We start from the raw sequence: 25,324 nt of genomic DNA, 5'->3' as shown, positions 1-25,324 counted from the left end.
TGACTGTGGCTCTTCAGCCCGTGTTGCAGAGGGTGAACGTGTGAGACAGACCTGCCTGGAGCAGAACCACCACGGCCTGTCCACGGACCGGTGAGCAAGAAACACATGTTGAGAGAGCTGAAACCTTCACCACTTGCCCATGTGCCTCCCTTGCAGGCTAAACCTCAAACTCCCTCCTGTGCCCCATTCTTCATCGAATGGTGGATTCCGACTCAAAGTAAATGGGGGGAGGGTGTTAAGCATAATCAGAATAGAAAAGAGTTACACCATGGACTTGCAAGTTATAGAAATGTGTTCATTTTATTGTCAACCCTCTGGGGAAATTTTTATGGGCTGGGAGTTAGGGAGATGTTTGATCGAAGACTGAAGAACGTAACGTGTTCTCAGTTCATTGTCATAGTGATTCTGTACTGGCATTCAGTATGCCAGCTAGAGCTGTAGCCGGGCTTCTCGGGGATTGGACTGACTGAGGTAAACCCTGCCCGGTATCGGCATCATGCCAGGTGACGATGCAGGGGCAAACCACAGATGTCTGGCTCCTGAGTCTCATTCTTGTATCTGCCTTGCTCCCGAGCTTCTCAGAAGAACTGGCACGATGTACAGCACAGCCATGATTTCCAGCTCTCAGAACGGGCTCTCCTGGGCTAGATCCTCGCCTCTCCTCCCGTGCTGCTGCTCCTGAGCTTCCCCAGGAGCGTGACTGCTCCATGAATGGATGGCCGTCTTCTGACAGCGTGGGAACGGGCAGTCGGACAGCACCCAGAGGTTCATCTTTGCAATTCTACACGCTGCACGGAGGTTTGTCAGGCAATACGCGCCCAGACACCGTGTCCTTCCAACACCCCCATGCGGGAGGTCACGTTTCCCTCTCGCTAGTACTACAATCTGCTTGTGAAATTGCTTTGAGGAGCCCAACTGGCTCCGACTCTAATTCTCACGATGCTCTACAAGCACACCTGCAGGCTAGTCTCCTTCACCACCTGTCCTACCCCGGCAGGCTCAGCAGTTCAGGTCCCACAGAATGGGCTCCAGTCAATAAAAGCTGAAAAATACAGAAAACCCAATTCACCCGGAGATGGTTATCATTTCATATTTTTCTAAGAATCTCAAGGGAAAAATCCTTTATATAAGGGTTGACAGAACAATGTTCTATGTGTTTAAAATAAAATAAGAGAACAAAATAGCAAACACATTGACAAATGGCAATTTTGAGTTTTAATGCCAATTCTGTAGCATTTTATCTAGTTTTTATATTAACATTTAAATACATTGTTCTAGGAATTGTCTAGTAAAACGAGGAAGCAAAGAGAAAAATGGAGATCATCCTAAATTCACTATTCAGATTTTCATGTTCGAGTCAACTGACTGATACTGATATTTGATAAATTCGCTTTGTTTCTTATAATGAATTTTCGGTATCTTTCACTTGGGCTTACATTACGGATTTGAAACATAAATACTACAAAAATGAAGCCCCCCAGCACCACAGCGGTGGCGATGGCAATAAGTGTGTGTCCTGGAAATTGCAGCGGTACTTCATCGACGTAAATCTGCAACAGAAAAAGCAAAGTCTTTAAGCTTTCTGAACCTAATAATTCAAAACACTGAACTTTATGGTTCCCACATGGTGGGGACACTAGTAAACATTTAGCAAAATTCTGCCCAGACTTACTCAGCAGCCACGAAGCTTGGAAACAATCTCTTGATAATTTGGTTAAGCAGGAACTTGCGCACAATAGACAGGAAAGGGGAATTCTCCTTGTCGTCCTATGCCTTTATCCTGTGCCTCCAGAACCGAATTTAGGACATTGTCTCGCCATCTGTGGTTCTATCTGCCTACCTCTTTTAAGGGCAGAGGTGGCGGGACAATGTCCTAAATTCAGTTCTGGAGGACCAAGCCTGGTGCTGTGGGAACACGGCCAGGACACGTTGAACTGTCCCCCATAGTCAGGGAAGGCGCTTCCTGAGCAGAATCTCAACCAATAAGTGAGCTCCCGAAAGAGAAGGAGCAGAAGGGACCTTCCAGGTAGCGGGAATAAGCGTGTGCTCGCTCAAGCTATCCTCTCTTTAGAAGATCCTCTATGTGAGTGCTAAAATAGGGAAAAATTTCTCTGTATTCAAAATGGTTTCTCTGCCTGAACGGAAAATCAGTAGACACGTTACTGGAGGAGAGGTGGATTACTGACAGAGAGGCACGGAGGAGCCTTTTCCTCTGAGCCTCTGGATAAGAATGGGTTCCATCCCTGTGACATGCAGAAGTGGGCGCGTATGGAGACTAAGGTGCTTCAAGCCCAGTGGCTCACGTTTTCTGGGTGAAGTAGGAAGCCAGATCATCTTTTGAGGTAGAAGAAAGTGGAGTTGAATGGAAATAGAACAGTGGGGAATGTGGGAAAAGGCTAATGGATAGGAAAAAGGATGGATGGGGGTAAAACGCAAGTTAAAGGTACCACCGTCCTCCCAGTGACCCAAGGAGGTAGCTGTTTTCTCAGAAACAGACCCCCTATGCCATCAATTCTCCCACAACCGCTTTCAGATTTCATCATTTCCAATCCACGTCCAATATTGCTACGGCGAGCTTTATTGCCTCACTTTGTGTAAATAAACTATTCTAACAGCCTCCTTGCCAAGCTGTCAATCCATTTCCAGAGTAATCTTAACTACCAGCCTCTCTATAAAACACTTAAAATAAAAAAAGTGAGGTTGCTTTATGCAACTAAAAGAATCTTGAACGTATAGAACTGGTAGCAGAAGTAGGTGTTATAATCAACACAATTTAAAAGGTAGATCTGGCCAAGTGGTATTCAAAACCATTTTGAATACAGGTGAAGAGCAGTGAGAAGCCTCTTTCCAATCTGGAAAGATAATTATCGTCATCATAGTGGATTCACTGGTTTAACCATCTCCTATTGTACTTTAGAGCTCAGATTATGTATCCAATGGTACTGGAATTGTTGGGGATTTGAGAGAAAAATGTTAGATTTTGAATGTGGTCTTCATTATGGCTCTACAAGACAAAAAATCTCTCCTGAGGTTGGGTCATCAGAGGAGACTGGATATTTGGTTTTATTAAGAAAGATCTAGTCTGTAGCCAATGAGAAAGACAATCGTGTGCTACATGAAATTGCAAAGGTGACTTTTCTTTTCTGTGCCAAGGTTAGGGAACATCAGAGGAAACATCGTAATTAAACCGTCTTTTCCTCCATCGCTCTGTTCTGCTCCTTCAGTGTTGGCTAAGTTCCCTCGTAGTCCCTGTACTATGGTGTTGTTCCCTGAAACTGGGGCTGCCTTTGGAACAAAGAGGTGAGAAAAGGGAGAGGAAAATCATGGGATCCCCTCTGATGTGCTTCATAGATCAGGCGCCTCTTTTCCCACTTCCTCTCTCCAGCGGGGTGGATTTTCTCCCAGGATCTCGGGCGTCTGCACTGCCGCCATGGCCTCTCAGCACCGCAGGTCTGAGATCCATCACTGGGGCTGGGCTTGGGGCAGGGCCAGGACAGCGAAAGGAAAGGAGGTGGGGGCCGGGGGGAGGTTGATTTTGTCATTGATAATGTGGCATCAGTATTTGACAATGAATGAGTAATCAATCAATGTAATCAAATCCTCATTCCTTCCCATTCCCCACAGGCCGCAGATGTCATTGTATGAGTAAGCAAAAGTGAGTCATTGTACATCATAGGGGGATGTGGGGAGGCTGATTTTGGTTCCACATTCTTTAGACCTTGAAAGCTTTTGGAAGATTCAAAACTTTACTCTTACAATCCACCTACCCAAAGGCAGGGTAGCATGGGAAACTGGAATTTTTACAGACACATGTGACTATGGGAAGGGGAGGGTGAGAGGAAGAGCATTAAAGGTCAGGAAACCTAGATGAATATGGCAGGTGGAGAGGGAACAAAAAATAAATACAGATGCTTATTGAAATTTCCTCAGCACCGATGGGTCCTGGCGCCTGTCACGCGCCCTAACTACATCATCCCTGACAATGTCACCACCGTTCTCCAGGTCCCCTGCCTCCAAGCCATGTCCATCACACAGATTCTGCCATTTTTAATCTCCAGTGTGTTTTGCACAGATGCCTGTCACGTTATTTCCTCAGCCACCACTCCATTTGACACCTGTGTATTCACTGTACCTGAAATTCTTCAACTAAGTTACAAAAAGTGACTCCTGGAACAACGGACACTCTGAAGTGAAAAAGCTCGGAGCCCTGTGGAATAAGCATACCGGGTCATTAGCAGCATCGACATGTATGTTCCTTTAAGTAAAAGTATACACTGGGACCCCTCTCCCCATAGATGTTGAGTTAAAAATTCCAGTCCCCTGAAGGCTCTGAGCATATACTGTATTTGCAAAATAGAAATGGAGGGAGAAGGACGAGATTTTGAAACTGAGGGATCAAATCGCTGCTACTGCACTTTTAGAATGAAGAAACAGAAATATGAAACCCAACATGGCCTTGATGCATACATGCAGCTAATCCTCACATTCATGGTTTTAATAGGTCCCCTAACTTTTATTGGCTTTCTCAACAGTCACTTAGATCATACCAACTTCATGGGTCTGAATGGGCAGCTGGAACCAGAGCCCATTTCCCCCTAGCTTTTTTATTTTTTTTATTTTATTGATTTTTTACAGAGAGGAAGAGAGAGGGATAGAGAGTTAGAAACATCGATGATAGAGAAACATCGATCAGCTGCCTCCTGCACACCCCCTACTGGGATGTGCCCGCAACCAAGGTACATGCCCTTGACCGGAATCGAACCTGGGACCCTTCAGTCCGCAGGCCGACGCTCTATCCACTGAGCCAAACCGGTTTCGGCTCCCCCTAGCTTTTGATACATCCGGCTGCTCCGCCTTGATAGGTAATGTATTGGTCTTGTCTATCAGCTCAAAAAATTTTAAGTTAATGCTAAGTTCAACTTTCAGATATCTTTAGAAATAATAACATCGAAGGAAATGGAGGAAAAATAAACACTCTCCAAATACTTTAAGGATGCTGTTTCTACTATTCATGGATATCTAAATGTTAAAACTAAGACCAATCTTAGTTTAGACATATACATTTTAAAAAATTGTAAAATTTTATTTATTGATTTTTAATTTTTTTAATTTTTTTTTTTAGAGAGAGAGAGAGAGAGAGAGAGGAAGGGAGAGGGAGGAAGGGAGGATGGAGGTGAGAGAGAGAGAGAAACATTAATTTCTTTACCACTTCTTTATGCATTCATTGGTTGATTTAAATATATATATATATATATATATATATATATATATATATATATATAATTGATTTCAGAGAGGAAGGGAGAGAAAGAGGGAGATAGAAACATCAATGACAAGAGAGAATCATTGTTCGGCTGTCTCCTGCACGCCCCCTACTGGGGGATTGAGCCTGAAACCTGGACATGTGCCCTGACCAGTAATCAAACTGTGACCTCCTAGTTCATAGGTCAACACTCAACCACTGAGCCACACCAGCCAGACAGTTTATTTTTGTATGTGCACTAACCAGGGATTGAACCCATAACTTTGAGTATTGGGATGACGCTCTAACCAACCGAGCTACCTGGCCAGGGCTAGACATATACATTTTATTTAAACTCAAAACAAGAAAACCAAAATGCTGCCAACTTACCGTTATGCTTAAGTTGAGGCCTGAAGGATTATATACTGGAACATGAAGGATAGATTCTAAATAATTTTTCAGCCTCTTTACATTTTCTGGTACAGTGTATTCTAAAAGTACATGAAGTATATTTTAGGCACATGTATGCTATTTTCTCATTTTGTGTAAAACTCGTTACATACATTGAGGTACAACAAAAGATTCCACTCCATGACATGACTAAGCTATCCTATATTGTTAGTTCTATTTGACTTTGTGGAGTATACATTTATGGGAGATTAGGCCTCGTATCTTGCACTACATCTTTTCAGGGGCATTATTGAAACAGACAAGACCTCCGATCACCTTTCCTTCCAGCTCCAGGCTCATGACCAGTCCTAACCTACACATGCTTTGTGTCTTTGGCAATGAGATAACTTCAGGACCACCTTAGTGGTTGGTAAGTGATTTAAAATAAGGTGGCTGGAAAGTTTCACAATAGGATAATTGAAACCTTTTCCCAAAAAAGTTATCAGTTATTCCTGCCTTTCTTATAGTTCTTTCTAAACCCAGATGTGTAGTGTTGGAGTTAGAAACTGCAGGATCTAAAGAGAAAAAAAAGCTATGATTGTAGCATTTGCCAATTGCCATGGTGTAAATACTCTCACCATAGCTAATTTCAAGCTACCAATGGTTTAACAACCAGTACTCAAAATGCTTGAAGGCTTAAGAATCAGTGCTCAAAAGTTGGTAACAGCAGGTTCTGGCATACCACAGAGAATGGGATGTTAGTTAAAGCAAAATATTTAGTTTTCTTTATTAATTTTTCATTCCAAAAATGCATATGTTGGGTAGAGTAAGACTCACTGAATATCAAAAGTCTGGATATTTGGTAACATTAATGACTGATCAAAATTTCATTTAACTCTATTGATCTATCAATTGATTGCCTTAAAGTGTTCATACATAAACAATCACAAAACATGCAATAAAAGCCTACATATTTGAGGTAAAATTGAATTGTGGAAAATTTTATTCTTATTTAAAACTATTTCTGTATCTTTCCAATTATTTTACCATAAAATCTTTAAGAAATTTCCTCATGTAATTAGAAGATAAATCTAATAGATTATCTGGAAATACCTTTTGTAGTCTCCTGTGAAAGGGGACACTTAGGCCAACATGTAGCAGAAATCCAATCAATCATTTTTGCTACAAATCTACAGAAGAGATTTCAAATATTCCACATTTAAATTCTTCAAACATGCTTTTATGCCATAGGGTCTAGGTCACTGGAAGTGATGATGAAATAAGTGGAAGATAATAGAAGTAGAATGAACAGCAATGTGCCAACTGATTCAAATTCTTTTCCAAAGATCTCCTGGCTATCTTTTGTGCAGTTCTTGTAAACCACTTATCTAGGTAATAACAACACCACTTATAAGATAAAATAATTATAGAAAAGAAGCAAACCCTACTGATTTCCCAGAGTTTCCTCCCATTCACTTCCATCACAGTAACCAGATATGGCGTTTCCACTGGGATATGTCCATCCTCATTGCGAATTTCCAAAGAAATTGGATATTGCATAACTGGAAACTTAAAACGAGGAACCTAAAAGACAAATGCCAAGAATGAATGCAAATTTGGAAAATTCAATACTAATTTGATTTCCTGGTAAAGAAAGCATAGCTACATCCCCAAGAGTTTGGCTATTCTAAATGAAATGGGCTTCTTACATACAGCAAAGTCAATGTGAACTCCAAAAGTAATATGCAAACATTGTGCTAACAAAATTCATAGCTTTCTATGGGCCTTTTTCACAGGACTTGACGATGAGGATATGCAAACTTTTTTGACTAACCTAGATCCCATAAGACACTGCATGGCCTGGATACTGTCTGGCTCCCTCATACCTCTCTGCCTGTCAGTCAAATACCATGCACAAAGGGCAGAGATGGGGAAGGGCTCAGTAACTGTGCTCAAGATTATTAGTTATCAGGGAAGGCAAATCAGAACCACCAGGAGACACCATTTCATACCCATTAGGGTAGCTATCACAATTTATTACTCGTAAGCAGCTTACAAAGCAAGGAGACAAAATTCAGAAAGACTTATTATTATTGGACTTTCCCCCCTTTCTTGGGGATTTTATTTACTCGGGCTCTAGAGTCAGAGTTCAAATCTAACTCCATCACATATGAATGATGTGACCTTTGGCAAAGTACCTGGCTTTGCTGTTCTTCAAATGAAATCATGGTGACAGCTCAGAGCAGTGTTTAGCAGACAGTAAATGCTCAAGAAATATTATTGCAATTCAGCAAGGGAGAGTTGTAGAGGTATGTAACAACAACCCTTATAATTTATTGACTGTGACCCTATGCCCATTATTGAGACAAATCACTTAATATAATGCTATATATTTTATTACATGTAAAGATACATCACTTAAGATTATATATATAGTCTTACAAGACATTTGAAGTAGATCTACTTGAAAGCACTACCAAGTACACACTGAACTTGGCTAATGCAAACATCAACATGAACTTGATACATCTTTGAATGCTCTGAGACTAATAGAAGGAAATATTTGAGACAACCTATCTTCTTCACCAACATATTATACTGTCACTAGAGGCCCGGTGCATGAAATTCATGCACTCAAGGGAGTCTCTCAGCCCGGCCTGAGCCCTCTCGCAGTCCAGGAGCCCTCGGGGGATGTCCAAGTGACGGCTTAGGCCCACTCGGCTTAAGCTGTCAATCGGACATCCTTAATGCTGCCACGGAGGTGGGAGAGGCTCCCGCCACTGCTGCTGTGCTTGCCAGCTGTGAGCCGGTTTCTGGCTGAGCAGCGCTCCTCCTGTGGGAGCGCACTGACTACCAGGGGGCAGCTCCTGCATTGAGCATCTGCCCTCTGGTGGTCAGTGTGCATCACAGCAACTGGTTGTTCTGCCATTTGGTCGATTTGCATATTAGCCTTTTATTATATACGATGTATTTTGTTACCACTATCAGACTGAACTTCTTGACAATAAGGGTTTCAACTTCTATTATCCAAGACCTGATATACTAAATATTTTTGAATGAATCAATGTTTGCCATAATGTAGTGGATGGGGTGTTTGATAAGTTACAAATTGTTTTCATGTAGATATGAATGGGTATATCTATAATGGACAGGGCAGTGCAAGTATTGTTCTATTTTACAGGTGATGTTAATTAACTTAAGTGAGGACAATTAAATCCAGATCTTTTTAGCTCTGTATCACATTTAGATCTATATCATAAGAAGACATTATTTCTATATCATAGTTTTCATATGTAACCAAAACACACATTTCAAAATATCTAAGTAATATGAAAGCATTCTGTCTTCAGGTAATTAAAAATTACCTTACCTTTTCTCTGCAATCTGAGAAAGTAACAGCGAATGAAAACTTCTGGTCATTTGTGCAATTACACTGCACCCTAGTAGACTTATTAGCACACTGCTTGAATTTACCAGATTTCTGCAAATAGAATTAATAAAGGTTGACTTCTTTTCCTGTGGCAGGATTTCTACAAACTGAGTAAATCTACAATAAATATTTGTCCCTTGAATAAATAAAGTCCCTGAGAAAAGCGGAAAAGTCCAATAGTAATAAGTCTTTCTGAATGTTGTCTCCTCACTTTGTAATTTGATCCCAAGTATCACTCAGCTGCTTGCCAGTAATAAATTGTGATCGCTTTCCTAATGGGTGTGAAATGGTGTCTCACGGTGGTTTTGATTCACCTTTCAACTAATACTGTTGAGGAAAGTCACTGAGCCCTTCCCCAACTCTGCGTGGCATTGCCTCATCCTGGAATGCTCTTTGTCTGCCCTTTACCCTCTGCACTCCTCCTCATCTTTCCCTACTCATCTTCAGTCGGGCTTCCTCGGACTAGGTTAGGCATCCCCGATCCACAGTCGTATTGTGTGTTTTGTGTCTCCACTACATGTCTATCTTAAACCTTAGGGTAAGGATCAACGGGGAGATTTTTTTTTAAAATTCAGATTTCAGGACTACACCCCATAGTTTCTGTTTCAGTAGCCATGTGATGAGAATGAGAAAGCTGTGTTTTTAGAAATATTCCCAAGTGATTCTGGTTCTGGTTATGCAGGGCCATGCTATTCACAAACACTGCACTGGATCATGCTATTTAGTTTGTGTAACTTTTTCTTTAATGCGGTTCTCCCCCATTACAGTGTAGATCCATAAAAGTATCATGCTTATCATGTTCATTGCTCTGTCCTCAGAGCATGTCTGCACAGCACCTGATAACACTGGAAATGTTGAAATTAGCATTTGTTGAATTTCAAAAGATGCATAAAAAACTCTCATCTACTTAGGTGTATATTAAATACATTTCCTATTCAACTCTCCCCTGCCCCAAACCTGAAAAAAAAAACCCTAAAGATTCCCATGTAAATATAGTAAGATCATATTTCAATAGAGGAGGCTTGACTCTAGTGACACACGGTTTACTAGTATCTATGTGAGAAACTGGAAGTGAAGAACTTAGTATTATAGTTGCTCATTCTCTGGAGTAGAGCTTATCTTGAAATCTAAGATTCAGTAAGAAGTCAACCTCCTCATGTTGTATGTGTGTGTAACAGTATGTGTATAAATGTGTATTATTAGTTTGTTCAACAATTTTTAAGTGTTTCCCATGCCGGGCACTCTTCTTGGTACTAATGATACGGAAGAGAACAAAATAGGAATCTTTACTCCTGACCTCTCCTTGGCTCCCATTAGGATTTCAAATGGGATAAATGGGATGAAAGCATCCTTTCTCAAATGAAAAGAGCCCCCAGACCCATCTCACATCTCCGGCACAGGGAAAAGCATGGTGTCCATAAGCAAAGAAGAGCGTTTGTCCCAACAGAGGCACATTAAACTCTTGGAGAGGTTCTGCCTGGAAAACAACCCAGCAGCACTCTGCCTCTCTGGAGTGTGGAGAGAACTAGGTAGAGAATAGAGGAAAAGTACATTATAGGGTAGCTTCTTGAGGACATTTTATAGATGCTGGTGGAATCTCTCTCTAGAAAAATGCACCTACCTGCCTATTTATGTGTACAAACAGACATTCATATCCATTCATGAACTCTCTCTCTCTCTCTCTCTCTCTCTCTCTCTGTCTCTCTCTCACACACACACACACACACACACACACACTCACTCACACACACACACACAATGACATAAAACGGCTTCTTTTGTTAAAAGCTCCCCACTGTCTTCCCATCTCACAGAGTAAAAGGCAGGTTCCTACAATGATTTATAAAGTCCTCCGTGACTTGTCCTTGGCATTACATATGACCTGATTTCTCCAAGGTCAGTCTGCTCTAGCCACACTGGCCTCCTCATCCTGGAATGCTCTTTGTTCTTCAACTATATCAGGCATATTTCCAACTCTGGGCCTTTGCAGTTTCAAACAATTCGTCTGTCTGGAATGCTCTTCTGCCAGATACGACACGGCATACTCCGTCACTGTTCTTAGGTTTTTGCTTAAATGTTACTTTCATTGCAAAGCCCTCCTTAACCACTCTATTTAGAGTTGTAATTCCCATCCCCACTATTACCCATCCCCACCTCCCTGCCTCATTCCCTGCCTTATTTTTCCTCTTTGTACTTATTACAATTTTACATACTTATTTTATTTACTGTATTCCATAAAAAAGGTAAACTACATAAGGCAGGGTTGTTGTGTGTGTGTTGTTTTTAAAAAAATCTATTTTGTTCTCTGACCTCTTTAGAGTCCTTGATTCTAAAACCATATCCAGGGGTAGCAGTAAAACGAGAGGAACTAAAGTAGTAGTAGGAGAAACAGGTAGCCGTAGTAGTAGTATTAATCATCATCATTACCATCATTATCACCACTATCACCACCACCATCATCATCACTAGCACCATTAATCACCACCTTCATCACCATCACCACCACCATCACCATCACCATCATCACTACCACCATCATCATTATCACTATCACCACCACCATCATCATCATCATCATCGCCATCATCATCATCATCACCATCAAGAGCAGATGGAGCATTGTGCTAAATGCACCTTTTCATTTACCTCCTGTAGCTATGTTCAACTGTAATTTTACTCAATGATTTCTTGAATTCAAATAAATACTAGTTTAGTTATAAAAAACTACTTACCTTTGACTTGTGAAATAGATTTCTTGGTATGGGTTTGCTAGGATCTACATGATAAAAATTATCTGTAAGTGGAATGGCAACTCCCATATTAGATGGAGGCCTGTAGTTTATCTGCAGGTGATTAAACAAGGAAAATGTAGAACTCATTATTTACTATGTCTTCAATTTAAATATCTTAACTTTCCAGAAAAACATTCAAAGCCAATATTTTGCTTTTAGTTCCAGGTATTAAAGTAAATTTCTGTTTACCCTACACTCCCAATTCAGTATTTTCTGGAATTTCAACAACCCTAGTCCATGGCAATATAACATGAACCTTGTAAGTAAGTTAAAAACATTTTAGTACTGCTGAAACCGGTTTGGCTCAGTGGATAGAGCGTCAGCCTGCGGGCTGAAAGGTCCCAGGTTCGATTCCGGTCCAGGGCATGTACCTTTGTTGTGGGCACATCCCCAGTAGGAGGTGTGCAGGAGACAGCTGATCGATGTTTCTCTCTCATCGATGTTTCTAACTCTCTATCCCTCTCTCTTCCTCTCTGTGAAAAATCAATAAAATATATTAAAAAAAAACTTTTTAGTACCTAAAACAGTGGCCATTAAGTCAATGCAAAATAGTTTAAACATCTTATAAAAAGTCCTAGTGACATATTTAGTAAATAACTCTTCATGTTTGGTTATTTGCTTTTTTATTGTCACAAAAATTGTAAGTAGTAAGCTAGTTAGCAGAGTAATAATTTATATTTTAAAAAAGAGTCACAGATTCTGACAAGGCAAAAATTAAAATTGTTACTACATTGAAATGGGGCATATATATTACACACACACACACACACACACACACATACACACACACACTCAAGATGGGTCAAAATAAGGGCAAATAACTTCACATTTTGCAAAATCCTAAGATTATACCACTATTAATATACATAAATGATGTTAATGATGAAACTAACTTACCAAGAAAAATAATTATTTCTGAAGGTTTTTACATTTTAGGAATAAATAATAATCATATCCTTAAAATGACATGAGGACTGAAAAATAACTGGAGTGTTGTGAGCACCTTAAGAAAGGAATGCTAAGACTGAATGGCTAGCCAATCACACAAAAGTAATACGTTACTGGTACTCTTAAAACAACTTGCTTAGGTTTTTCTAGTGTTTTTTTGTTTTTACCGGCAAAGTTTTGATCATATTAAAATCCTGACTGTCTCTGTGGACTCCACTGATCCAGTCTTCCATTGGGATAAATGTGCTAGGAATGTGGTGTATAGACTTGAGATAACTACAGCTGCTTTTCAATGTTGGTATAAATGTTGTAACAAAGCAGTCAGTGGATCCTCCCCAGGCAATAAGTGCCAGTGAAGTTGAACCCTGGAAATATCCAAAGAAATGAAGGTTATTTAAAGTAACTGTTACAGGATGCATGTGCCCACTCAAAGTTCGTATGCTGATATCTTAACCGCTCGCATCTCAGAATGTGACTGCATTTGGAGATAGGCCCTTGAGAGAGGTAAGTGCGTTAAAATGAGGTCAATAGCATAGGTCCTAATTCCATGTGATGGGTGTCCTTATACCAAAAGGAAATTTGGACAGATACACACACACAGAGAAGATGATGTGAAGACATAGGGAAAAGGCAAGGAAAGGGGCCTTAGAAGAAACCAGCCCTGTTGACACCTTGAACTTGGGCTTCTAGCCTCTAGAACCATGAGAAAATAAATTTGTGTTGTTTAAGGCACTCAGTCTGTGGTATTTTGTTATGGTAGCTCTAGCAAAATAAAACAGTAACCAACTAAAGAATATAGAAAAAGAAAAGTAATAGAAAAAGGAAAAAAAACAAACAGAAATAGAGTGGTAAGTTTGACAAAAAGATCTGTTTCAGAATAAATCATAACAGAAAACACATTGTTTTCCTGGAAGAAAAACATTCCAATCTAATTGGATAGGGACAACTTTTGGAAATGAGCAAGAGTCAGGAAGGCCTTACTAAAGAAACAGCATAGTCACATCCAACTCACATTGATGGGGCTTCCCCCAGTCACCGAGGGGCACCTGGATATTTGCTTTGATGATATGAATAAAATAATTCAGATTGGTACACATTTTGAAAAAAATTTATTCACTTAGCAATCACTGTATTTCACACAGACCTGCTTTTAGTAGGAATTTATGCACAACAAGTATATTTGAACCTGGAACAATATTAAACATTCAATAAAATTTGATAAATTCTCTTTGAAATTTACAATGTTTTTGGAATTTTAAGAATGTAGAAATACTAATAACGCCAGTGGTATAGTAAACTCTGGTAGTGGTAGTTTTGTTTCTATTCCCATATTCTGTAGCCATTAAAATTGATGTAATTTTAATGAACTTTTGCCCAAACACATTGAACCAGATGTAAGCAGAATTATACCATTAAAGGAAATTTGGGGATGGCAGGGAAGCACAAGTTAAATAAGAGACAAGGAAGCAAACAGAAAAAGCCAGAATGTTAGGCATTCTATAATATGTCTGACCCAGTTTCTACAAATTCAGTGGCAGGGGAAGAAAATGGAATAGAACTTTTCAACTAAAAAGAGACGTAAGGGATAAAGTAATTAATATACTATGTGGATCTTGTTTGGATCTCAATTCAAACAAACCAACTATAACATTTTTTGAGAGAATTGGGGAAATTTGATTATAGACTGAGTTTTATAGGACTTATAAGTTGTAAGACAAAAATTCAGTTATAAAAGTTTTAGGGATGATAATGGCACTGAGGGATAACACACAGATTTTTAGAGATGTATATTGAAGCATATAGGAGTGAAATGACATGATGTTTGCTATTTGTTTACAAATGTAAGAATCTAAACAAAAAATTAGACAGGGATGATAAAACAAACTAGCAAAATCTTGACTAATTCGAGTTTAAAAGATACATGGAAATTCTACTTTTGTCTACATGTTAATGTTTCATGATAAAAAAAGCTTTAGAATATGTAGAAAAGAATTTATTGACTCAAGGATTAAAACATAGTTAAGTGGTAGGAGCAAATTTTCTAAAGTGTATATATAGTGTTCTCCCAATTTTAGGGGAAAATACTGTAGGATCAAAGTGATTGAACATTTCCTGTTTTAGATGCCCTACTTGAATCATCACATTTAATTCTCAAAACATTATGAGGTAGGTATTATTGTTATCTTCTCTATTTTATAGATAAGGAAACTTAACCACAGCAAAGTAACCTTCTCAAGTTCACATAGAAAGTACCAGAAATGAGATCTAATTCAGGTAGTCTTTTCCAGAGCTCACTCTTTTAAAACCTAACCCCTACTCTTCTTTTCCTTAGCTTACACGCTAAATTTTCTATAATTAATGATTTCTCTGTAATTAAAGAAAATCTTACTTGATGCAAAGCTGTGCTAGTTGCAGAAATTTCCATTAAGAATCTATCAGTATCGTCAAAAGAGCCTTTAGCTTTAACATCCAACAAAGTTGGATTTCCAACAATTACTTTCAGTAGTGGTACTTCAAGTGTACGAACACCTATAGAAACAAAGCTAGTGGTTAATATTAAATTATAAACGTTTTAAACAATTTAATAATGACTGGCTACTACAGAACCTGTTATGAAGATTGCATAATGGCCGTGAATACACTTACTATAGAGTTAACTTACTAGTTATTAGAAAAATTTAACTTTGCAAATATTTTCTCCAAATTTCTCACAAAAATATTGCTCTGCTCCACCCCTCAGTCCTCAGCCAGATTCTGAAATGCAGTCATTTGGTTAGTACTGGTCACCCTGAGTTGGATAACTCAGTAGAGAAATGGAAGGGTAGAGATTACTGAATCATATGGTAGTTCTATTTTTAATGCTTTCTATAGTGGCCCTACCAAGTTACATTCCTACTTCTCTCCACCTCCTCAGCACCATTTGTTATCTTGACTTCTAGATAATAGTCATTCTAACATCTGTGAGATGATATCTCATTGTGGTTTTGATTTGCATTTCTCTGATGGTGAGCAATGTTGAACACCTTTTCATGTTGCCCATTTGTGACTTCTTTGGGGAAATGTCTACATTCAGGTTCTTTGCCCATTTAATTGAATTATTTGTTGTTTTTTTGTTACTCAATGATAAGAGTTCAGTATATTTTTTAGATATTAACTCCTTATCAGGTACATGGTTTGCAAATGTTTTTTCCCATTCCATAGGTTGCCTTTTCATTCTGTTGATTTTTTTTTTTCTGTGCAGAAGCTTTTTAGTTTGATGTAGTCCCACTTATTTACTTTTGCTTCTATTGCCTGTGCTTTGGGTGTCATTTTAAAAGAAATCACTAACAAGACCAATGTCAAAGAGCTTCTCCTCTTAGTTTTCTTCTAGGAATGTTATGCTTTCCAGCCTTACACTTAGTCTTTAATCCATTTTTAGTCCATTTTTGTGAGTGATGTACGGGTCCAGTTTCACTCACGTGCAACACAATTTAATGAAGAGATTATTTCCCTATTGTACATTCTTGGCTCCCTTGTCAAAGATTAGCTGACTTGATATGCATGGGTTTATTTCTGGGCTCTCTATTCTATTCCATTGGTCTGTCTGTTTTTAAGTCAGTATGTTTTCATCAACATAGCTTTGTAATAAAGTTTGAAATCAGAAAGTGTGATGCCTCCAGCTTTGTTCTTTCTCAAAAATTGTGTTGGCCACTCGGGGTCTTTAATGTGATTTACCATGTTAACAGAATGAAGAATAAAAATTGTGATCACCTCAATAGATGCAGAAAAAGCATTTGGCAAAATCCAACATCCATTCATGATAAAAAAATCTCAACAAATTAGGTATATAAGGAATATACCTCAACACAATAAAGGCCATATATGGCAGACTCATAGATAACATCATATTCAAGCCCATAGCCAACATCATATTGTTATAAATAAGGTGAGCCCCCAAATTCAGGGGTCCTGGAAGAACACAAAGCATACTTGGGAGCCAGGCAGCAAGGCAAATATCTTTACTCCTGTAGGAGGGTGTGCACACATGGTCTGGAAGCATGTGTACACTGAGAGGGTGGTCCACTCGGCTTTTTGATCCTGACTCACATGACCTGTCCTTTACTTTTGATTGGAGCTCAGGTTCAGTCTTTCACAATTGGCTAATTCAAAGGAAGGGGTTGACCTTTGCCATTTCAAGATGGTGGCCCCCAGGGGACTTCAAGTCATGCAGCCAACATGGTGGCTGCCAAGTCACGCAGTCCAAAATGGCAGCTGCCTAAACTGTTCTTTGACAGAAAAGATGACTTGTTTATTCTCACAATACTCGCAGGTCATCATACTCACTCGTCATACTCAAAGCTTAAATCTTTTCTTCTCAGATCAGAAACAAGATAAGTGTAGGAAGTGGTTATAGGGTTAAACCTTGGACTGACCTGCTGGCAAAGTCGCAAACAAGTCCCAGCTTGGAGGGCACAGTCCTCTAAGCATAATTAAGCTTGATCTTGTAACTGCTCCCTAGATCTTTTCTGGGTAGCTAGTGGGCTGTGGGAGGGGCAGCAAGTGCTGCCAAAACAAGTGAAACTTACAACAACATTATAGATTACCTTGTTTGTCCCTGATTATAAATAAAGCCTCAGTTTTGCAGTCTGGATCTGTTCTGTGGCCTCAGCAAGGCACAGAAGATCCACCTAGACCCAGCTTTTTCTCTTTGTCTATCATTTCTCCATCCTTCGTTGCCCCTGCTCAGGCTCACCGAACCCTTGGCTGTGCTGGAGAGGCCCAGATAAGGATACCTACCTCTTGCCACTTCTTTTCAACATAGAACAGGAAGTCCTGTCCAGCCAATTAGGCAAGAAAAAGAAATAAAAGGCTTCCAAATCAGAAAGGAAGAAGTAAAATTGCCTCTGCAAATCACAGGATCTTACATACAGGAAGCCCTAATGGCCTCACCAAAAAACTCTTAGAATAAACAATTTCAGTAAAGTTTCGGATACAAAATCAAAATATAAAAATCAGTTGCATTTAAAAAATATATTTTTATTGATATCAGAGAGGAAGGGAGAGGGAGGGAGAGATAGAAAAATCAATGATGAGAGAGAATCATTGCTTGGCTGCCTCCTGCATACCACCAATGGGGATTGAGCCCGCAACCCGGGCATGTGCCTTAATGGGAATCAAACCTGCAACCCTTCAGTCCGCAGGTCGACACTCTATCCACTGAGCCAAACCGACTAGGGTGGTTGCATTTCTATATGCTAACAATGAACTATCTAAAAGAGAAATTAAGAAAGCAATTCCATGTCTACTAACATCAAAAGGAATAAAATGCCTAGGTATAAGTTTAAACAAGGAAGCGAAAGATGTGTCCACTAAAAACTATAAGACATCAGTAGAAGACACTGTAAGTGGAAAGACATCCCGCTGTGGTATTGTGATTTATAATAGGAAATATATATGTAGTCTTCGGCCAAATTTCTGGCACAGAGCTCCTAAAACCCTTGGAATTTACTAAGGGCGGAGAATCACAAAACTGCATTTTATTGGGCTGATAAGATGACTTTTGGATCACACCTCATGAAGGGAGTCACTTGCCAGGAGAACCAACCACATGATTAGAGGATTAGAATTTCCAGTCCCTCCCCCCCCTCTCCTCTCCCCACACACATAGGATAGATCAATCCAATGGCCAAAGATTTAATGAATTATGAGTATGTAATCAAGCTCCATTAAAAACCAAAAGGACAGGATTCAGAGAGCTTCCAGGTTGGTGACTACATGGAGGCACTGGGACAGGAGAGTGCCTGCAGAGGCATAAACACCCTGGCACCCTTTCCCCATACTTTGACCTCTGCATAGCTTCCATCTGGAGGTTCACCTGTATCCTTTATCATCTCCTTTCATAATGAACTGGTGATCCAGTAAGTAAAATGTTTCTTTGAGTTCTGTGTGCTGCTCTAGCACAGTAATTGAACCCGAGGAGGACGAGAACCTCCAACCTGTATCCCGTCAGTCTGAAGCACAGGTTACAACCTGGGCTTGCAACTGGTATTCTGAAGTTGAATGGGGTAGTTCTGTGGGACAGAACCCTCAGCGACTCTGATGCCATCCTGGAAAGATAGTGTCAGAACTGAGTTAAATATATAGGACAGCCGGCTGGTGCCTGGAGCATTGTTTGTTAGTGTGGGGGAAATAGGGTCTAAGAATGCCTTTAGGTGGGTTTAAGGATTGCAAGAATAAATATTGTTAAAATGTCCCTACTACCTAAAGCAGCCTACAGATTCAATTCAATTCCTATCAAAATTCCAATGGAGTTTTTCACAGAAATAGGGAAAACAACCCTAAAACCCATATGGAACCACAATAGACATTGAATTCCTTTCTTCTTTCTTTCTTTCTTTCTTTCTTTCTTTCTTTCTTTCTTTCTTTCTTTCTTTCTTTCTTTCTTTCTTTCTTTCTTTCTTCCTTCCTTCCTTCCTTCCTTCCTTCCTTCCTTCCTTTCCTTTTTAAAAAATATATTTTTATTTGATTTTTGAGGGGAAGAGGAGGGAGAGAGAGATAGAAATATCAATGATGATGAGAGAGAACTCCTAACTGGGGATCAAGCCCACAAGCTGAGCATGTGTCCTAACCGGGAATCAAACTATAACCTCTTGGCTCATGAGTCAACACTCAACCACTGAGCCATACCAGCTGGGCTTGAATTTCTCATAAGCCTGAGCTAACACAGATGCAACTGGTCCCAGGACCATACCTTGAATGACACAGATTAGGCTTTTCTTCACAAGAAGGCAACTGAGTTAATTTGCTGATTATTATGTGCTTCCATCAAACTCAATGAGTAAAACTGCACCATTTAACAAGAATTTGGTATATATTAAACCTAAAATAATTAGAATATTGTGAAATTTGGACCAGATTATAAAGAGACAATAAAAGAACAGAATCAGAAAGTCTAAAAATGGTAAAAACAATAGGTAAATTGTATATTAAGATAAAGTTGTATTTTGAAATCAGTGAAGATACACTATTCAATAAATGATGATGGAACAACTAGCTAACCACTTAAAAACACACCAAAACAAATCTACACAAATTAAAGAAATGGAAAGCTAAAACCATAAAATTAAAATCCTAAAATTACTTGAATGAAATATGGACAATTAGTATTATAATCAATGAGAAAGAATTTCAAGGGTTTCAGAAAGAAGTTTTTCAGGATATTTAGTTCACAGTATGATGAAAATAGAAATTGATGTCTTCCTCTCTCCCACCCCCCAAAAAACCTATAGTTTTCATTTACATAAATTATATTTGGTTCTGTTTTTCATATAAGCTTCTATGAAAAGTGTTTTTTATGATTCATATATCTCCATTTACCTCTTTAAAAGTTTTATGTATGCTTATTTTTTAATGTCTTTTGGATATTTCTATTATGTCAAGTTCTTGGAGATTAAATTTTTCTATTTCCTGTGCCTATTGATCCTCTCTTCTGCCAAGTCATTTTTTTTGCATAGTTTAAATTTTTTTTCCTCCATTCATGTTTAGTGAAGATTAATTTTTTCATAACCCAAGTCCACATTACTTGGGTTATGAAAATATTCTACAAAGGGTTTTGTGCTAGCTTATGCTGGTTTTCCGGGCTATAATCATTTCTCAGCTTCAGATTCCTGCATCTGGTGGGTACTCTCTGGTGTTGCTCAGCCTTGGGGTTTGGGTTTTTTACAGAATATTCTTTTTCTCCGCTTTGAGTCCCATGGAAATGATCATCTCCCTAGCTCCTCTTTGAGTGGTGGTATGTACAGTTTTCCTAATCCCCTCTTTATGGTTTAATGGTCTCAGTTCCAATTTCCTAACACAAAGTAGGAAGAAGCCACGTCTTCTGCCAAGGTTTGGGAATTAAAATCCACCCCTCTGCCTAGATAGCCTATGTCTGAGCCTCATATCCTGCGGGAAACCATACATGAGCTCATTTTTTGGCTTTGAGTTCCCTCTTCATTTCTGGTGACAGGCTTTTCTTCTCTTTCCTTCCTCTCTTTCTAGATAAGTTAATACTTAAATTTTTTGTTTTATTCCCCCCCCCCCAGTATGCCATTTATCCATCATCATTAATGTTTCATTATTTTTAGAATTAGTTTTTAAAGAGAGGGGGAGAGAAAAAGAGAAACATTGATGTGAGAGAGACACATCAATTGGTTGCCTCCTACATGAGGGATCGAGCCTGCAACCAAGGTACATGCCCTTGACTGAAATCGAACTCAGACCCTTCAGTCCAAGGGCCGATGCTCTATTTACTGAGCCAAACCAGCTAGGGTTTGTTATTATTTTTTAAATAAATAAATGACTGAAAAAGTGGGGGAAGGTTTAAAATTAAAAAAAAAACACACCATTATTTGGCTTTAAATAAATACTTGAAATAATTATAAAAATCCAAGGTAATTAAAAGGTTTTATTTTCAGAGGAAAGCAAAAAATCTAAACTAAAATCCCATGTAAGCTTGGCCTGCTAATGGAACCTCATTTTCCTCATTTGTAAAATGAGGATTATAGTCTAGCCTTTTAGAGTTGTTATAAACATTTAATTAAAAATATAAAAATCATTTAATACAGAGGCTCACACATAGTAAGTGCTCAATAATTAGAAGCTAATACTGTTGTAAGTAGGATGCTAGCCATTCTGGAAATCAAAGATAAAGAAAAATATCCCAGTCGGCGTGGTTCGGTGATTGAGCATTGACCTATGAGCTAGGAAGTCACGGTTCAATTTCCCATCAGGGCACATGCCCGGATTGCAGGCTGGATTCCCAGTGAGGGGCATGCAGGAGGCAGCTGATCAATGATTCTCTCTCCTCATTGATGTTTCTCTTTCCCCACTTCATCCCTGAAATCAATAAAAAATGTTTTAAAAAAGAAGAAAAATATTAATCTATATTTCACATTCAAGGTAAATAAAAACATATCCTTTTGATGTTTCCCAATAAAAATAAACTTACCTTTACTATTAGGTATGACCTTAACTTCTAAGGTCTGAGATTTCCCCAGATCAATGTATTTCAAGACACTGAGGGATAGTGAATTATCATCTTGCTGAAACCAATAATTACATGGTTTTGTGTATATATTCCATGTTCGTCCATTCCTTTCTCTAAAGTCATATAAGAACCAGGAGTCTGTTTCAAAAGTCATGCCATTGGGAACTCTTTCAGGCATGGTGGCAATAGCTAAAGCATTATTGCCATCTACAATGCTTGTGATCAGGAAGCTGCTGTAACCAGGAAGCACCACCGTCTTCTCTATATCCGAATCTTGAAATGAAGAAACAACACCTGGAGCTTGAACAGAAATGATTTGCTATGAAATAAAACAGCCACTGTTCTTCCAGCATTCTGGCAGACATAACTGATGAACACACTATTTGAGTTTTTATTTTGTGTGTGTGTGTGTATGTTTTGTTCATTCTCACCTGAGGTTATTTTTTCCCTTGATTTTTAGAGAGAGCGGAAGGGAGGGGGAGAGACACAGAGAGAGAAACATTGATGTGAGAGAGACACGTCAACTGGTTACCTCCTGCATGTACCTTGACTGGACAGGGATCGAGCCTGCAACCGAGGTACGTGCCCTTGGCTGGAATGGAACCTGCAACCCTTCAGGCTGAGGGCCGATGCTCTAATCATGGAGCAAAAGTGGCCAGGGCAAGTTTTTAAACTATGGTCTTAACCATAAAACACATTTGCCAGATTTCAGATTATAAATCAAATTATTTTATAGAAGGTGTGTCACAAATATGTCAAGCACAAACCTGTACTTTACACTTGACTATGAAATGGATTCTTTTTATTTTTAATTTGATTTTAGCTTTAACAAGTGAAAATCTATTCTATCTCCTGCTGTATGTCCACCGCAGATTGGCTAGGGGTTTGAATCTGTTTCTTTTGTTCTTAGAGACACTCGGGCTGGTAAAGTCTCTACCTTCTGAAATGAGACAGTGTGAAATGGATTCTGTAAAATTATCAGCAGAGAGAAAAAAACAAACATGTAGGGCTAAGTAATTATAAGAAAGCTGATTTCTTTACTGTAAAACTGCCACGAGCTTTAACCTTGAATCTTGACTGTGATTCTATAAGAGAAGGATAACGTAGTCAGTGTTTCCCCAGTACCTAAAGGTCTGCCTATTACATGGAAGGTGCTCGATAAATACTTGTTGAACGGATGAATAATTGGTTGTTTAAGGAGAGCATGAAGATTTAGAAGAAAAGAAGCTCTAGGGTGGAAATGTAAGCAACACCATCATGTAAGGAAAGGAAGGATTCCACAAAGCAGACAAAGAAGAAATGATCGGAGAAAAGCCATCGGAGAGAAGCCAAAAGAAGGCTATTTCGGGGAGAGGGAGGGCATCATAATCAAATGTTTCTCTCTTTCTTTTTTTTTTTTTCTTCATTATCAAGGGTTTTGAATAGGTCATGAAACATATCAACAATACTTACCTTATTCTGAAATAATAACTAGAAGTAGTCGAAAGAGAACCTCGTAATTCCCTGGATTATGCACACATGCTCTAATTTCTCCCATATCAGACACATCAACAAATCTTTTCCTCCACCCCCACCCCTCAGCTGCCTTGTAAGGTCTCTCCTCCCCTTTATAGGGAAATTCCCTGAGTTGCCTTTATTCATGGGTCTTCAATTTCTCTCCTCTCATAAGTTTTTAACTTTAATCCAATTAGATTTTGGCATCTAATACTCCACCCAACCACAGCTTTTGTCAAAGTTACCAATGACTTTCACATAAATCCACTGGCCAGTTTTCTTTCCTCACCTTACCTGACTTACTGGTAGCATCTAAACATCTTCACTCAGTTCTCCTCTGAGCAGATCTTCCGATCTCCTTTCTAATTCTTCTGCATCTCCTGGACTACTAATTGTTGGAATTCCAGGGGTTGGACCTCAGACCTTTTCCTTTCTATACCTACAATCATTTCCTCATCTGGTCTCAAAGCATCAACTATCATGCGTATGCTGACTGCTCCAAGTTATCTCTCCAGTCCAGATGTTATAACTGAGTGCCAGCCTTGTCTTTCTAAATATCTGCCTTATTTCTCCACTTGGATGAGCAACAGGCATCTTACACTTAATACGATCCCTCACCTGATTATTGTAATAGCCTCCTGGTTTCTCTGCTTTCCTTCTTGCCCTTTCTCTATCACCTGCCCAGCCTATTCTCAACACAAAATCCAAAGTGGATCTTATTAAAACATAAGTCCAGTCATGCCACTTTGTGTTCAAAGCTCCTTCAATGACTTCCTATTTACTCAGAGCAAATAGTATAATTTACAAAAATTATACTAACTTTTGTTATGTATCTATCATATAACCCTTTGAAATAGAAACATCCTACATAATAGTTATTCAAAATTAATTTATTATGGAGGGCAAAATCTGCATGAATTTCCTATTTTCTTTTGTTCCTCCTGAATACTATTCAATAAAAAAAATAACATCATAGGAATGAATGATAAATAATACTACTGATGTAAATATCAATGAAGTTATAGCTAGGTTTACTTCTGTAGATTGCCAATTGGACTAAATTTTGAAATCTATTGTTCCATAAGTGAACATGAATGGCCTTTTCAAAGGACAATTTTTCATTTTTATTTGCCATAAGAACTATGTTATATTATCACACTTACTTGGTATTTGAAGAGTAAGTTTATAGAATTTTCCCTCTTGATTAATGGAAAGGGAACTAGACAAACAGGAGCTCTCAGTCACATCTTCCATGTCAAAAGGTTCGATTATTTCTGCAATAACTGCAGACAAAAACCCTTCAGGAGTGTTGTGTTGCAATACCTTTCTTATGTATGCCTTTCCAGTTTTCCTAAACAAACCAGCACACATTAGGGAATGTGGATAAAACTGTGGCTTGAATGAGCAAGTTTATGAACACGTAATTTACAAACAAAATATACCACACAGATGGCTACCAAAGAAACATTTGATTAGTACTTCTTCAATCTCATTCATTAATTAACAAAATTCCAATTACAGCAATGGGACACAATTTTTCACCTATCAAATTAGCAAAGATCTTTTAAATGACAGGTTCAGGAGTGGTAAGAATTGAGTGGAGAGAGGCATGCATCCACTAATGATGATATTATAAATCCGTGCAAACTTCCTGGAAAGCAATTTGATAATTTGATATCCACTTAGAGCCATAGCATTATTTGTTTCCCTCTGATTCCATAAGTCTACTTATAAGGCTCCATCCTACGGAAATAACACAGCAGGGGGGGGGGATGTGAGAGTGGAATCCTTCCACATAAAGATGTCCATCACAGAATTATGATTAAAGTTAGAAATAAGAATTACCAATAATGGGAAAATTAAGTAGATGTTACTACATGATCTACTTAGACAAAATGCTACTATTACAACGGTATTTACAGAGTTATTAATTATAGATGGAAGGTGGTTATATTACAATGTCTAAAGGAAAGAAGCAAGGTGAAGACTGTTAAAATGCATGTTAAAAGAACTAACCAGTA

At 38.8% G+C, this 25,324-nt stretch overlaps 1 protein-coding gene across 1 annotated transcript in view; it reads right to left on the bottom strand.

Annotated features, from left to right (window-relative positions):
* Positions 1-704: 704 nt before the first annotated feature.
* CATSPERB (cation channel sperm associated auxiliary subunit beta) overlaps positions 705-25,324 on the bottom strand; it is an 81,675-nt gene continuing 57,055 nt past the window's right edge. The window contains exons 17-26 of the mRNA XM_054715454.1: positions 24,467-24,654; positions 21,771-22,109; positions 15,192-15,331; positions 12,970-13,167; positions 11,795-11,905; positions 9,003-9,113; positions 7,081-7,216; positions 5,633-5,733; positions 4,133-4,207; positions 705-1,550 (exon numbers count right to left, since the gene is read on the bottom strand). Of these exons, the coding sequence (XP_054571429.1) occupies positions 1,347-1,550; positions 4,133-4,207; positions 5,633-5,733; positions 7,081-7,216; positions 9,003-9,113; positions 11,795-11,905; positions 12,970-13,167; positions 15,192-15,331; positions 21,771-22,109; positions 24,467-24,654 (1,603 nt within the window). The 3' untranslated portion in view covers positions 705-1,346. The remainder of the gene's footprint in view (positions 1,551-4,132; positions 4,208-5,632; positions 5,734-7,080; positions 7,217-9,002; positions 9,114-11,794; positions 11,906-12,969; positions 13,168-15,191; positions 15,332-21,770; positions 22,110-24,466; positions 24,655-25,324) is intronic.

The sequence above is a fragment of the Eptesicus fuscus genome, chromosome 5 (assembly GCF_027574615.1).
Source record: "Eptesicus fuscus isolate TK198812 chromosome 5, DD_ASM_mEF_20220401, whole genome shotgun sequence".
In the NCBI taxonomy this organism is placed as follows: domain Eukaryota; kingdom Metazoa; phylum Chordata; class Mammalia; order Chiroptera; family Vespertilionidae; genus Eptesicus; species Eptesicus fuscus.
Note: the sequence above shows the minus strand (reverse complement) of the source record. Positions and strands in the feature narration are given on the sequence as shown.